We start from the raw sequence: 13,649 nt of genomic DNA on the forward strand, positions 1-13,649 counted from the left end.
CGTATGACCATGACACTTCAGTGGTATCGAGAAGGGTTTGACAGAGGACTGTTGAACTTCAGTGGAAGAGTTCCCTTGACCATTACATGACCCTTTTTGAAATATTTGTTTTTACTTTCATAAAAAATAGCAACCATTAAAATCTTTGCATTTTTTCTTAATATAAAAATTATCCATTTAATCAATCGTCCACGTATTTTTGTCAAAACGGTTAGAGGGAATAATGTTGGGTTGTCATGTTCTGATTATTCTATTTCGTAACCCAGAACAAGGTTATAATAGCCATGTTATGTTTTAATGTAATATTAGACATGTATGTATAATACTGTTTGAACAGTTACAAAGTCATACCGATCTCATATGGAACCTCAATCTGATAATAGAAACGCATTTGAGTGAGTGCGCCTTTCTGCACCTCTCTGTTCTTTGCTTTGAAATGGTTGTTGCGGTCGATACTGGTCTGCTGTAATGAGCAGATGCCACTCGGAAACTAACACATTCGCTATGTTCAACTCCAAATATCAAGTGACGTCATCTTGTGCGACACGTGTTTTCTCTCGGCGTTTGCACCAATCGTTAATGTTTGGTAGGAAGTAAATGAGGACACCGCCGATCATAAGTAAACCCCCGATGAAGTGAAGCGGTACAAAGTATGCGCCTGTAATGTCCCGTAGGTACCCTGTAATCGAGAATATGGCATACATTAGATGACCAGTATATAGGATGTGGCGGATCCAGGGATTTATATATAAATATATACGAAATAATGTCAAATAGTTTGATGATTACATGGTGTGTACCTCAACTCTTTGACATATTAATGTAGATGTAATGATACAAGGAAGACACGTCGTTAAAGCATGTGCTAATTTTGGAATAAAATGAAAATTGTTATTTCTGGGTTAATTTAAGAACTGGTATATTTTCCATGTATTGTACTTTTGTTTTATCCTCGTAAAGTACAATGTATCTATAGGGACTATATGGATGCGCATAAACCTACCTGCACACGGGAGAAATACGCTGGTCGATACTCCCTGTACTAGAGAGATGAAACCCAACGCTCCCTGAAATACACATGTAACAGGCATACAGTTTATCATTATTATGTTTAGGAGAAGAAGAAGTAATAGTAGTAGCAGCAGCAGCACCAGCATCAACAAAAACAACAGTAGTTAGTAGTATTACGTTGTGGAAGTAGTTGGGCTCTTGATTGAATATATTTCATTCCAATGATATATAAGTTTCTTTTTAATTTCTCAAAGGAATTAAATATCTTCAGATGTGTTGTTTATTTCATTATACGTATTCAAAATGATAGTAATACACATTTTAGACACAAATAATTAACCAATCGTTATCCCTACACATTTTGCTTGAGTTTCGCATGTCAATCAGGATATAGTTAGTACAGTGTCAAATACTCAGTTTTCATACCAACTGAATTCCACTCTGATGCACTCTGAAACAAACCATATAGAATTCTTTTACAAACCTTAATTTTCAAACTTAATATCCCTCCATATTTCATATTTAACATATTTCGGATACTTGTATTTGTAATAACTCACCTTGAAATCTTCGATTGTCAATATGTCCAATATCACCACGACAAAGAGCGAGAAATAGACGCCTTGCAGGAATCCAACAATCATGGAGAATACCATAATGGTAGGATAATCAGTCATAAAGAAGGCGAACTGGGCACATATTCCCATAAACGTACACGCACCAGCTATCAATGTAGATCTTTGAACCCATGACTTGTCCGACAAATACGCGAACACAAACCGCGCGGAGAAATCTACGATGCACTGACCCGAGACAATCCAGGCAACACGATCCTTGTCAATGCCCATCTCAAAGGCATGTGGCGGCAAGAAAGCGCCAACAAGCGCACTTCCGGAACATAAGAATATGTTACACAGTAGATAATAGAGCAGTGGTGGTTTTGAGAGAAGTTTGATGTCAAAAAGGCGTTTCAAAAACCACAATACAGAGGTACGTATTTTTCTTCCTCTTGTATTTGTTTCACGTTTGGAACTACTTTCTGTTGTTTTAGAGTGGTTTGTTTTAGTCATGGCAAGATCAAGGCACGAGCTGTTGATGATATCAGTGCTCATAAATCGCGCTGTTTTGGTATTGAAAATGGAATCAGTCAAAGAATGCATACTGGCTTTGTATGGACCACTTTCGCTGTGAGTTCGTCTTCTGACAGAAGTCCTACCGTGGCCATCGATGCTACACACTTGTCTTTTAAGAATACCGTTGCGAACAGTTTCCATCTCAATAGCACCGCTTGATCCAAAATGCTTTTGTTCAGAAGTTTGATGCGTACATCTCTTAATATCCCGATACAAATTTTGTTCAATAAGATGTTCCTTTTCTTCAATATTTTCAGCAATATCCTCAGTACCAGCGTCACTGGAATGGCACTCTTTCCTTCGCCTCTCATAAAACGACAGGGGGCGCATAAGGCAACCGATAATGAGTAAGTGGAGATGGAAACCTGCTATGAAAATATACGTCCCAGTGAACGCGTAATGCACGAAGAGGGCGGTGTAGATGGGAGCGAACACCAAACCACCCATGCTCACCCCGCTGTTACATATGTTGTTAGCTAGGCCGCGACGTTTGTTGAAGTATATGCTCAACATGGATAGGACGTTTGGATTGATGAGAGCGGTCGAGCCTCCTAAAAGAGAAACGCCAGTGGCATGTTTGGCGCTCAAGATAAATATATACAATAATGTATATATATCACGTCGTTTCTTGCACACATAGAAATTACTTTTCTTATAAACTGGTTTATCTTGAATGAAGATTGTTTTTATTTATCCTAGAAGTGATTAATATGAAGAACAAAATAAAACTCCTACAGAACTTCTTTTTACAACTAAAAAAATTAATATTTTAAATGAAGTGAACTTTTACAAATTTACCACCAATAATGAGTATTTAAGTAAAGAAAACTGATATACGAATTCTCTTAATCGATTGAAATGATTATTTTGAGGAAAGAAAAGCTCTAGAAAGCTGTTTTCTTTATCGCTAGAAATCAATGTAGAACATTCGACGTCTTCACGACGTATTTTTAAGCTACTTTGCCGTCGACTGCTTTTAATATTGTTGCTTCTTTTGTTTAATGTTGAATTATGCTCTGGTGATGTTAAAATTTATGTTACAAATCAATGTACCTAAGCTAAGTTTGAACTCATCCCGATAAATTTATTTCGAGGTCTCACCAATGAGGACTCCTAGTACAAGGTAGGCCTGACGGACGTCCGTTAGGAAACCGGCAAGGAAGTAAGCACCCACACTCATCAGGCTCCCGGATATAATGGTCTTCCGCGCGGACCAACCGCTTCCCACCGTCATCACCACCAGCGCTGAGTAATACACAACTAAATCTTTCAATAACTTCTATGTCGAATGAAACAAGTAGTAAGTAAATCTGAGCATCAGGCTTTAAAGCACACTGGTCAATCGTGCGGATAGACAACTCTCCAGTCATTACCACCAGGGTTCAGGGATCGCAAGCCAAATGGCGATGTGAAGTATTACATAAACCATTAAACTTGTGTGATATACATGTATATAATTTTATCTGGTTCGATTTGTGCGTCAATTGTGTTTTACCAATCATATTACAGTGTCAGTTTGGCAAGTAAAACTGAGAAAGAAAACTACACAATTATAAGGCTGAACGTGACGTTCTTGAGAGTGGAGAAGGAGTTACTTTCTATCCTACCTTCTTGTGAAGGTATAATTGAAGGACGCGAAATCGTTTGGGAGATATGTACTGTATTTTACGTACCTGTGAGGCTATATGTGACATTCTGTAGGGTAAAGATGACGGAGGTAGCGGACGATGATGCCTGGAACCTCTCCTGTAGTTGCACGAAGACGATCCCGAAACACTTCATCTGGCCAATTATTATGAACTGGTTTAACATTGTCGCTGAAACAAATGTGAACTAACTGTTGTACGTAGTAACGCTATGTTGGACAAAGGTGTACTGACTGTTGTACGTGGTAACGCTATGTTGGATAAAGGTGTACTGACTGTTGTACGTGGTAACGCTATGTTGGACAAAGGTGTACTGACTGTTGTACGTGGTAACGCTATGTTGGACAAAGGTGTACTGACTGTTGTACGTGGTAACGCTATGTTGGACAAAGGTGTACTGACTGTTGTACGTGGTAACGCTATGTTGGACAAAGGTGTACTGATTGTTGTACGTGGTAACGCTATGTTGGACAAAGGTGTACTGACTGTTGTACGTGGTAACGCTATGTTGGACAAAGGTGAACTGACTGTTGTACGTGGTAACGCTATGTTGGACAAAGGTGTACTGACTGTTGTACGTGGTAACGCTATGTTGGACAAAGGTGTACTGACTGTTGTACGTGGTAACGCTATGTTGGACAAAGGTGTACTGACGGTTGTACGTGGTACCGCTATGTTGGACAAAGGTGTACTGACTGTTGTACGTGGTACCGCTATGTTGGACAAAGGTGAACTGACTGTTGTACGTGGTAACGCTTTATGGGACAAAAGGTGTACTGACAGTTGTACGTCGTAAAGCTATACGGGTAACGCTTTATGGGACAAAAGGTGTACTGACAGTTGTACGTCGTAAAGCTATACGGGTAACGCTTTATGGGACAAAAGGTGGACTGACAGTTGTACGTCGTAAAGCTATACGGGTAACGCTTTATGGGACAAAAGGTGTACTGACAGTTGTACGTCGTAAAGCTATACGGGTAACGCTTTATGGGACAAAAGGTGGACTGACAGTTGTACGCCGTACAGCTATACGGGTAACGCTATATGAGACAAAAGGTGTACTGACAGTTGTACGTCGTTAAGCTATACGGGTAACGCTATATGGGACAAAAGGTGTACTGACAATTGTACGTCGTTAAGCTATACGGGTAACGCTATATGGGACAAAAGGTGTACTGACAGTTGTACGACGTTAAGCTATACGGGTAACGCTATATGGGACAAAAGGTGTACTGACAGTTGTACGTCGTAAAGCTATACGGGTAACGCTATATGGGACAAAAGGTGTACTGACAGTTGTACGTCGTAAAGCTATACGGGTAACGCTATATGGGACAAAAGGTGTACTGACAGTTGTACGACGTTAAGCTATACGGGTAACGCTATATGGGACAAAAGGTGTACTGACAGTTGTACGTCGTAAAGCTATACGGGTAACGCTTTATGGGACAAAAGGTGAACTGACAGTTGTACGTCGTAAAGCTATACGGGTAACGCTTTATGGGACAAAAGGTGGACTGACAGTTGTACGTCGTAAAGCTATACGTGGTAACGCTATATGAGACAAAAGGTGGACTGACAGTTGTACGTCGTAAAGCTATACGGGTAACGCTATATGGGACAAAAGGTGGACTGACAGTTGTACGTCGTAAAGCTATACGGGTAACGCTTTATGGGACAAAAGGTGGACTGACAGTTGTACGTCGTAAAGCTATACGGGTAACGCTTTATGGGACAAAAGGTGAACTGACAGTTGTACGTCGTAAAGCTATACGGGTAACGCTTTATGGGACAAAAGGTGAACTGACAGTTGTACGTCGTAAAGCTATACGGGTAACGCTTTATGGGACAAAAGGTGAACTGACAGTTGTACGTCGTAAAGCTATACGGGTAACGCTTTATGGGACAAAAGGTGAACTGACAGTTGTACGTCGTACAGCTATACGGGTAACGCTTTATGGGACAAAAGGTGTACTGACAGTTGTACGTCGTAAAGCTATACGGGTAACGCTTTATGGGACAAAAGGTGTACTGACAGTTGTACGTCGTAAAGCTATACGGGTAACGCTATATGGGACAAAAGGTGAACTGACAGTTGTACGTCGTACAGCTATACGGGTAACGCTTTATGGGACAAAAGGTGTACTGACAGTTGTACGTCGTAAAGCTATACGGGTAACGCTTTATGGGACAAAAGGTGGACTGACAGTTGTACGTCGTAAAGCTATACGGGTAACGCTTTATGGGACAAAAGGTGGACTGACAGTTGTACGTCGTACAGCTATACGGGTAACGCTTTATGGGACAAAAGGTGTACTGACAGTTGTACGTCGTACAGCTATACGGGTAACGCTTTATGGGACAAAAGGTGGACTGACAGTTGTACGTCGTAAAGCTATACGGGTAACGCTATATGGGACAAAAGGTGAACTGACAGTTGTACGTCGTAAAGCTATACGGGTAACGCTTTATGGGACAAAAGGTGAACTGACAGTTGTACGTCGTAAAGCTATACGGGTAACGCTTTATGGGACAAAAGGTGAACTGACAGTTGTACGTCGTAAAGCTATACGGGTAACGCTTTATGGGACAAAAGGTGAACTGACAGTTGTACGTCGTACAGCTATACGGGTAACGCTTTATGGGACAAAAGGTGTACTGACAGTTGTACGTCGTACAGCTATACGGGTAACGCTTTATGGGACAAAAGGTGAACTGACAGTTGTACGTCGTAAAGCTATACGGGTAACGCTATATGGGACAAAAGGTGTACTGACAGTTGTACGTCGTACAGCTATACGGGTAACGCTTTATGGGACAAAAGGTGAACTGACAGTTGTACGTCGTAAAGCTATACGAGAACGCTAAATGGGACAAAAGGTGGACTGACAGTTGTACGTCGTACAGCTATACGGGTAACGCTTTATGGGACAAAAGGTGTACTGACAATTGTACGTCGTACAGCTATACGGGTAACGCTTTATGGGACAAAAGGTGGACTGACAATTGTACGTCGTAAAGCTATACGGGTAACGCTTTATGGGACAAAAGGTGGACTGACAGTTGTACGTCGTAAAGCTATACGGGTAACGCTTTATGGGACAAAAGGTGGACTGACAGTTGTACGTCGTACAGCTATACGGGTAACGCTATATGGGACAAAAGGTGTACTGACAGTTGTACGTCGTACAGCTATACGGGTAACGCTTTATGGGACAAAAGGTGAACTGACAGTTGTACGTCGTACAGCTATACGGGTAACGCTTTATGGGACAAAAGGTGAACTGACAGTTGTACGTCGTACAGCTATACGGGTAACGCTTTATGGGACAAAAGGTGAACTGACAGTTGTACGTCGTAAAGCTATACGGGTAACGCTTTATGGGACAAAAGGTGAACTGACAGTTGTACGTCGTAAAGCTATGCGGGTAACGCTTTATGGGACAAAAGGTGAACTGACAGTTGTACGTAAAGCTATGTGGGTAACGCTTTATGGGACAAAAGGTGAACTGACAGTTGTACGTAAAGCTAAACGGGTAACGCTTTATGGGACAAAAGGTGAACTGACAGTTGTACGTAAAGCTATGCGGGTAACGCTTTATGGGACAAAAGGTGAACTGACAGTTGTACGTAAAGCTATGCGGGTAACGCTTTATGGGACAAAAGGTGAACTGACAGTTGTACGTAAAGCTATGCGGGTAACGCTTTATGGGACAAAAGGTGAACTGACAGTTGTACGTAAAGCTATGCGGGTAACGCTTTATGGGACAAAAGGTGAACTGACAGTTGTACGTCGTAAAGCTATGCGGGTAACGCTTTATGGGACAAAAGGTGAACTGACAGTTGTACGTCGTAAAGCTAAACGGGTAACGCTTTATGGGACAAAAGGTGAACTGACAGTTGTACGTAAAGCTATGCGGGTAACGCTTTATGGGACAAAAGGTGAACTGACAGTTGTACGTAAAGCTATGCGGGTAACGCTTTATGGGACAAAAGGTGAACTGACAGTTGTACGTAAAGCTATGCGGGTAACGCTTTATGGGACAAAAGGTGAACTGACAGTTGTACGTAAAGCTATGCGGGTAACGCTTTATGGGACAAAAGGTGAACTGACAGTTGTACGTAAAGCTATGCGGGTAACGCTTTATGGGACAAAAGGTGAACTGACAGTTGTACGTAAAGCTATGCGGGTAACGCTTTATGGGACAAAAGGTGAACTGACAGTTGTACGTAAAGCTATGCGGGTAACGCTTTATGGGACAAAAGGTGAACTGACAGTTGTACGTAAAGCTATGCGGGTAACGCTTTATGGGACAAAAGGTGGACTGACAGTTGTACGTCGTAAAGCTATACGGGTAACGCTTTATGGGACAAAAGGTGAACTGACAGTTGTACGTAAAGCTATGCGTGTAACGCTTTATGGGACAAAAGGTGTACTGACAGTTGTACGTCGTAAAGCTAAACGGGTAACGCTTTATGGGACAAAAGGTGGACTGACAGTTGTACGTCGTAAAGCTATACGGGTAACGCTTTATGGGACAAAAGGTGGACTGACAGTTGTACGTCGTAAAGCTATACGGGTAACGCTTTATGGGACAAAAGGTGGACTGACAGTTGTACGTCGTTAAGCTATACGGGTAACGCTATATGGGACAAAAGGTGTACTGACAGTTGTACGTCGTAAAGCTATACGGGTAACGCTTTATGGGACAAAAGGTGGACTGACAGTTGTACGCCGTACAGCTATACGGGTAACGCTATATGAGACAAAAGGTGTACTGACAGTTGTACGCCGTACAGCTATACGGGTAACGCTTTATGGGACAAAAGGTGTACTGACAGTTGTACGCCGTACAGCTATACGGGTAACGCTTTATGGGACAAAAGGTGAACTGACAGTTGTACGCCGTACAGCTATACGGGTAACGCTTTATGGGACAAAAGGTGAACTGACAGTTGTACGCCGTACAGCTATACGGGTAACGCTTTATGGGACAAAAGGTGAACTGACAGTTGTACGTCGTAAAGCAAAAAGTGAACTGACAGTTGTACGTCGTACAGCTATACGGGTAACACTTTATGGGACAAAAGGTGAGCTGGCAGTTGTACATCGTAAAGCTATACGGGTAACGCTTTATGGGACAAAGGTGAACTGACTGTAGTAACGTTACTCAGAACAAACTTGGAAATAAAATAAATGCTGTACGTCATGACGTTATTTTGAACCAAGGCTTTAGAATTGGCAATGGAGGGGTGCAACTACAGACGTGCACTCCTCCCTCGAGAGCTGAAATTAATATGGCTGAATACTTGAAATGTGTATTCATCTGTTTTTGACCTAGGTTATCAAATTTTACAAAAAATGTTTACTTGGATATATTTGAAGGGAGGGGGGCTACTACATTCTAACATTCTGACATATATTATCTTTGAAAACTTGCGATCCTTAAATTCGAATTCAAACTGTCACATAGTCGGTGAAAATGAATGTTAAAATAGATTGGAACACATTGTACGTTTTTTTAGGGATGGAAACCGGATACCAAATCGGTATCCGGATAATCGTATCAAGTATTCGAATATTATCCGGTTACTCGTATCAAATTGTTTTCATAATAAGTAAATTTCCTTTTATATGTCACCCACCTTCTGTTATTTGACATAATTGTCCACTTAATTTATAATTCTTCATATGGCAATTTCACTTTTTCATTCATTCTTTCTCAGTCTTAATAATTTATAATGTTATAATCAAAGCTAAACAACTCATTTTACGTCATAAAACTCATGATGAATACTACATAAACACCTCGCAAATTTGATAGTCACTTCGGCCGAGGTGGTTGCTTGTTTACTGCCACGTTTTTTCGAGTTTGTTATTTATCTATGCAATACCTACAATTTCTGCGGTGTTTTGTAATGAAGGATATAATTGCGGAAAAGATAAGAAGAGAAAAAGACGATCTGATTTTTCTTTATTTACATGCGTATACTTTTTTATTTATCAATAAACTAAACATGTTTACATATCGTATGAAAAATAAATTACAAGATGCAAAATGATGGAAATTTGATTAAAAAGTGAAAAGATATAAAAATTTGTTTTTGTATTTATTGTTCAGATAGCAATAATTTCTCCATGCATATTCATCAAAAATACGATTGGTCATTAATAGCTTTGATTGCACGACCTTTATCTTGTGTTTGGACGAACAATTCCTACGGATTAATGATCAATCCGTTTAATATCAACTAGTGCCAATTAGTGTCAATTAAGCACATCTGAGATCATAAAACAACACTTGTCATTGTAAACAAGGTCATAGAACTTTACAGGGTGCTGCACAAGGACACAATATCACGCCTTGTGCAAACACCCAATTAGCAGACGATTTGTGACACATACCCGCTTCGCGACAGACACTGTTGATCACCTGAAATATTTCATCTGAAAAGTTTTATAACAATTGCTATGTCTCTGCTAAGCTATTTCATTGAAATTTTAATTCTTAACGAATATTTGAATACCCATTTGGTATCCAAATACTTGCGTGATATCCGGATATCCGGATACTCGGATATTCGCTTCGATCCCTAGTTTTTTTGTATCTATAATCATTTGCAGCCAATTGTATTAAAGTGGTTAATTTTTTGGTTAGGGTTAAAGTTAGCCAAACTTTTTATCGATTGGTCAATATTTAACAAAGAAATATTAACCAATCAAATGATGCTAATGTACAAACATAACCTACTGACAACTTCTCCACGTTATATATAGACGTCTGCTGATATCGTTTATAGATAGTGTATTGCGTGGAGTGAACTGCAATTATGAAATGTTCTTATTTGATAACTTGTGGAGACAAAGATTGCTTGTAAAGTATATTTCAGATGTTCCCGTCCATCCATTACGGTCTAGATTTGTAAAATGTACATGTCAACAAAAGTATTTCAATACAGTGACGTGTTTATATAGTTTAAAGTATACAAAGAACCTAAAAAATGTTAAAACCTTACTTAGAGCGTATATTCAACGTGGATGAGATGTGCCATTCTTCTTCTGTGTTTTTGTTTAATAAACCCAAATCACACGTTATCATTTTCCATCTGTTGGACTTATCAATATAATCGTCTTCATATTCAATTGCTTTTACAATATTATAGAATCAATTTCAGACTTATATAATAATTTATACAATATTTTACCAATTATCCGTGTTGTTATTATTAATTAATTATTAATGCGTTTTACCAAAACTCCCTGTTTTTACCAATAATCCATATGGTTTTATCAATACTCCATGGTTTTACAAATAATCCATGGTTTTACCAATGCTCCATGTGCTTTTTAACATTAATCAATGTTTTTATCAATAATCCATGTTTTTTAACATTAATCCTTGTTTTGTTTACCTTTATCTTACATGTCAATTCGCCAATTATTAATCATCTATATATGCTTATGGATGAAGACGATGCTAATTTTGAGCAGAACGTGCGTGTTACCCATTTGTACTCGGCATAAAGTATATTATTACTGTATACATTGAAAAGTCCAACGAAAAAAAGGCAATATAATATGTTTAAATCAGCTCACCTAACATGATGATCCATGCCCACCCGCGGTCTATGGGTAGATGGGAGCGGTTGTCTTCCTCAGGCTCATCAACATCTGAGTCTTCTTGACATGCATTTTCTCCATTGGTGTTCTTCGGTTCCGCCTCGACTGGCATCTTCTCACTTGATCCCATTTTCACTCAACCTGTTCTGTTGCCTGGTTCGTTGCCTTCTTATGCTGTATGTGGCTAGCGTAGTGTACAAGATTTTGCATGTTCCGTAAGTTTTTTTTCCTGTAAGCTTCACGTGTTTTGCTTAATGGTTTAAGGTCACTCGTTTTGATAAAATATATATATATATTAGCACGCACTACATTTATCTCACAAGATTAGCTCTCCGAAATCACTTAAGTAGTTATTTTAAACAGTTTTTGTGCGATTGTGATATTCTGGGTCAAAATGTTATCTAGGTATGATATTACTTAAGTTATTTAACGTTTTTGCTTCACAATGTCAAGAGAATTCAGATAGAAGTCTGGTTATCTTCTAAACAAGGAGTCTTTAAGGTTATCTATCTAGTATATCAACATTTAGTTTATTTGCTCAGATTATTATTTAAGGTTGGACCGAGATTACATAAATACTTGCATAAATGATGTATTTCCTTCGGGCAACGACGGATAACTCTTTGTATTAATTGAAGGAAATGGTAATGGAGAAGTTAATCGATTAAATTCCTTCTTATGGAAACCATGTTTGGACATTGTCTAAAAGCCCCATTTGTTTGCATTGCCTCAATCAGTAACCTTTACAACTGAAATGAGATGAGATGCAAGGTCGATGCATGCATACGAGTGCGCCTTTCTAATAACATTTCTTTAGTTTCTTGTAAGCTACATTAATACGGACTGTATTGACCTCCGAGTTTGTCGGTGACCGTTTTGCAGAACGAAGGAATGTCGTGTAGGACACGGTTTCACATGGTGTTCTACGACCAATTTGAAACACAATTAGAAGTGAAAATGTTATGGCTGGCACACGTTCATAAAATTCCTATCGAATTGCATTGACTTTCAAATATGAAATTTTGATTTGTGCTGACAGAAGACATGGTATACATGACACACATCCAGTGTTATCTAGTCCTATGAAGTTTGAACTTTAATTCCAATAATATTATAACAGTTAAAACACAAACTATCGCTCTGATCCTACAGGATGGCATTGACGTACTCCATTAAGCAGAAATAATGTGATGTGCAACTTGCCTCCTATGGTGATCAGCAAATATCAGAAATCGAAATCCTTTTAATAACAAGATATGTTTGTAAAACATTATGCCCCCTCAGCTCTGCATTGTCTTAAACATTATGCCCCCTCAGCTCTGCATTGTCTTAAACATTATGCCCCCTCAGCTCTGCATTGTCTTAAACATTATGCCCCCTCAGCTCTGCAGTGTCTTAAACATTATGCCCCCTCAGCTCTGCATTGTCTTAAACATTATACCCCCTCAGCTCTGCATTGTCTTAAACATTATGCCCCCTCAGCTCTGCATTGTCTTAAACATTATGCCCCCTCAGCTCTGTATTGTCTTAAACATTATGCCCCCTCAGGTCTGCAGTGTCTTAAACATTTGGTTGATAGAAGATGTTAAAAGAAGAAAAACAATGATTATTAATGGCTGCACAAAGTGTTCATAAAAATGTAGACAAACATTTCGAACTTCGAACATCGGACATTTTTTTCACGAGACACCTCCAAATAGTGGTCAAATATGTTCTAAGATCAAGCGTCCTCGAGTTATTTTGCTGACAATGTCCCCATAAAACCGTCGTCCGTGACCATTGGCCCCTCCGACTCTTAAACTAAAGATGCCATCAGTTGGTCATGGGCAACCCGCCGTTGCTATTACACGGTCCTAAGTAAAACCATTATCAGTTTATTTTGCAGACAAAGTCTGTGATTTTCGCATTTGGCATCGAAAGAAATACTTTTTTCGTCGTTTGCTGGTCAAAGGAAACCTTCCACTAAAGTTTCGTTGAACAAGGTTAAACCGTGTTCTAGATATTTGCGTTGACTACCAAAAAAAATGTTGATTCAACTGTGTCAAAAAGTTGTTTTTAGGGGTCTTCTGATGGTTAAGGACAACCTTGTATTGGGTTTTCATGTTACAATGTCGAACCACTCTCATGTCAGTGTACGGACATATTTGCGTAATACTGTATATATTTCACCTCGTGAACACCTAACGTGAATATGTCACTCGTGGCTACGCCACTTGTGTAATATTATTTTTGGTGCTC

The 13,649-nt window shown here is 39.5% G+C and overlaps 1 protein-coding gene across 2 annotated transcripts; it reads right to left on the reverse strand.

Moving 5' to 3' along the window:
• Window positions 1-273: 273 nt before the first annotated feature.
• LOC128220477 (uncharacterized) lies at window positions 274-11,704 on the reverse strand. 2 transcript variants are annotated; one of them, XM_052928886.1, is made up of 7 exons: window positions 11,388-11,704; window positions 3,818-3,961; window positions 3,246-3,389; window positions 1,572-2,695; window positions 1,438-1,462; window positions 1,004-1,067; window positions 274-679 (listed from the first exon to the last, which is right to left on the reverse strand). In XM_052928886.1, exons 1-7 carry the CDS (start codon window positions 11,539-11,541, stop codon window positions 577-579), a joined length of 1,758 nt encoding a protein of 585 aa, XP_052784846.1. In that variant the 5' UTR covers window positions 11,542-11,704; the 3' UTR covers window positions 274-576. The 2 variants fall into 2 exon arrangements, with proteins under 2 accessions (XP_052784846.1, XP_052784844.1); XM_052928884.1 differs by lacking the exon at window positions 1,438-1,462.
• Window positions 11,705-13,649: the final 1,945 nt, after the last annotated feature.

Source organism: Mya arenaria, chromosome 15 (assembly GCF_026914265.1).
Source record: "Mya arenaria isolate MELC-2E11 chromosome 15, ASM2691426v1".
Taxonomy (NCBI): Eukaryota; Metazoa; Mollusca; class Bivalvia; order Myida; family Myidae; genus Mya; species Mya arenaria.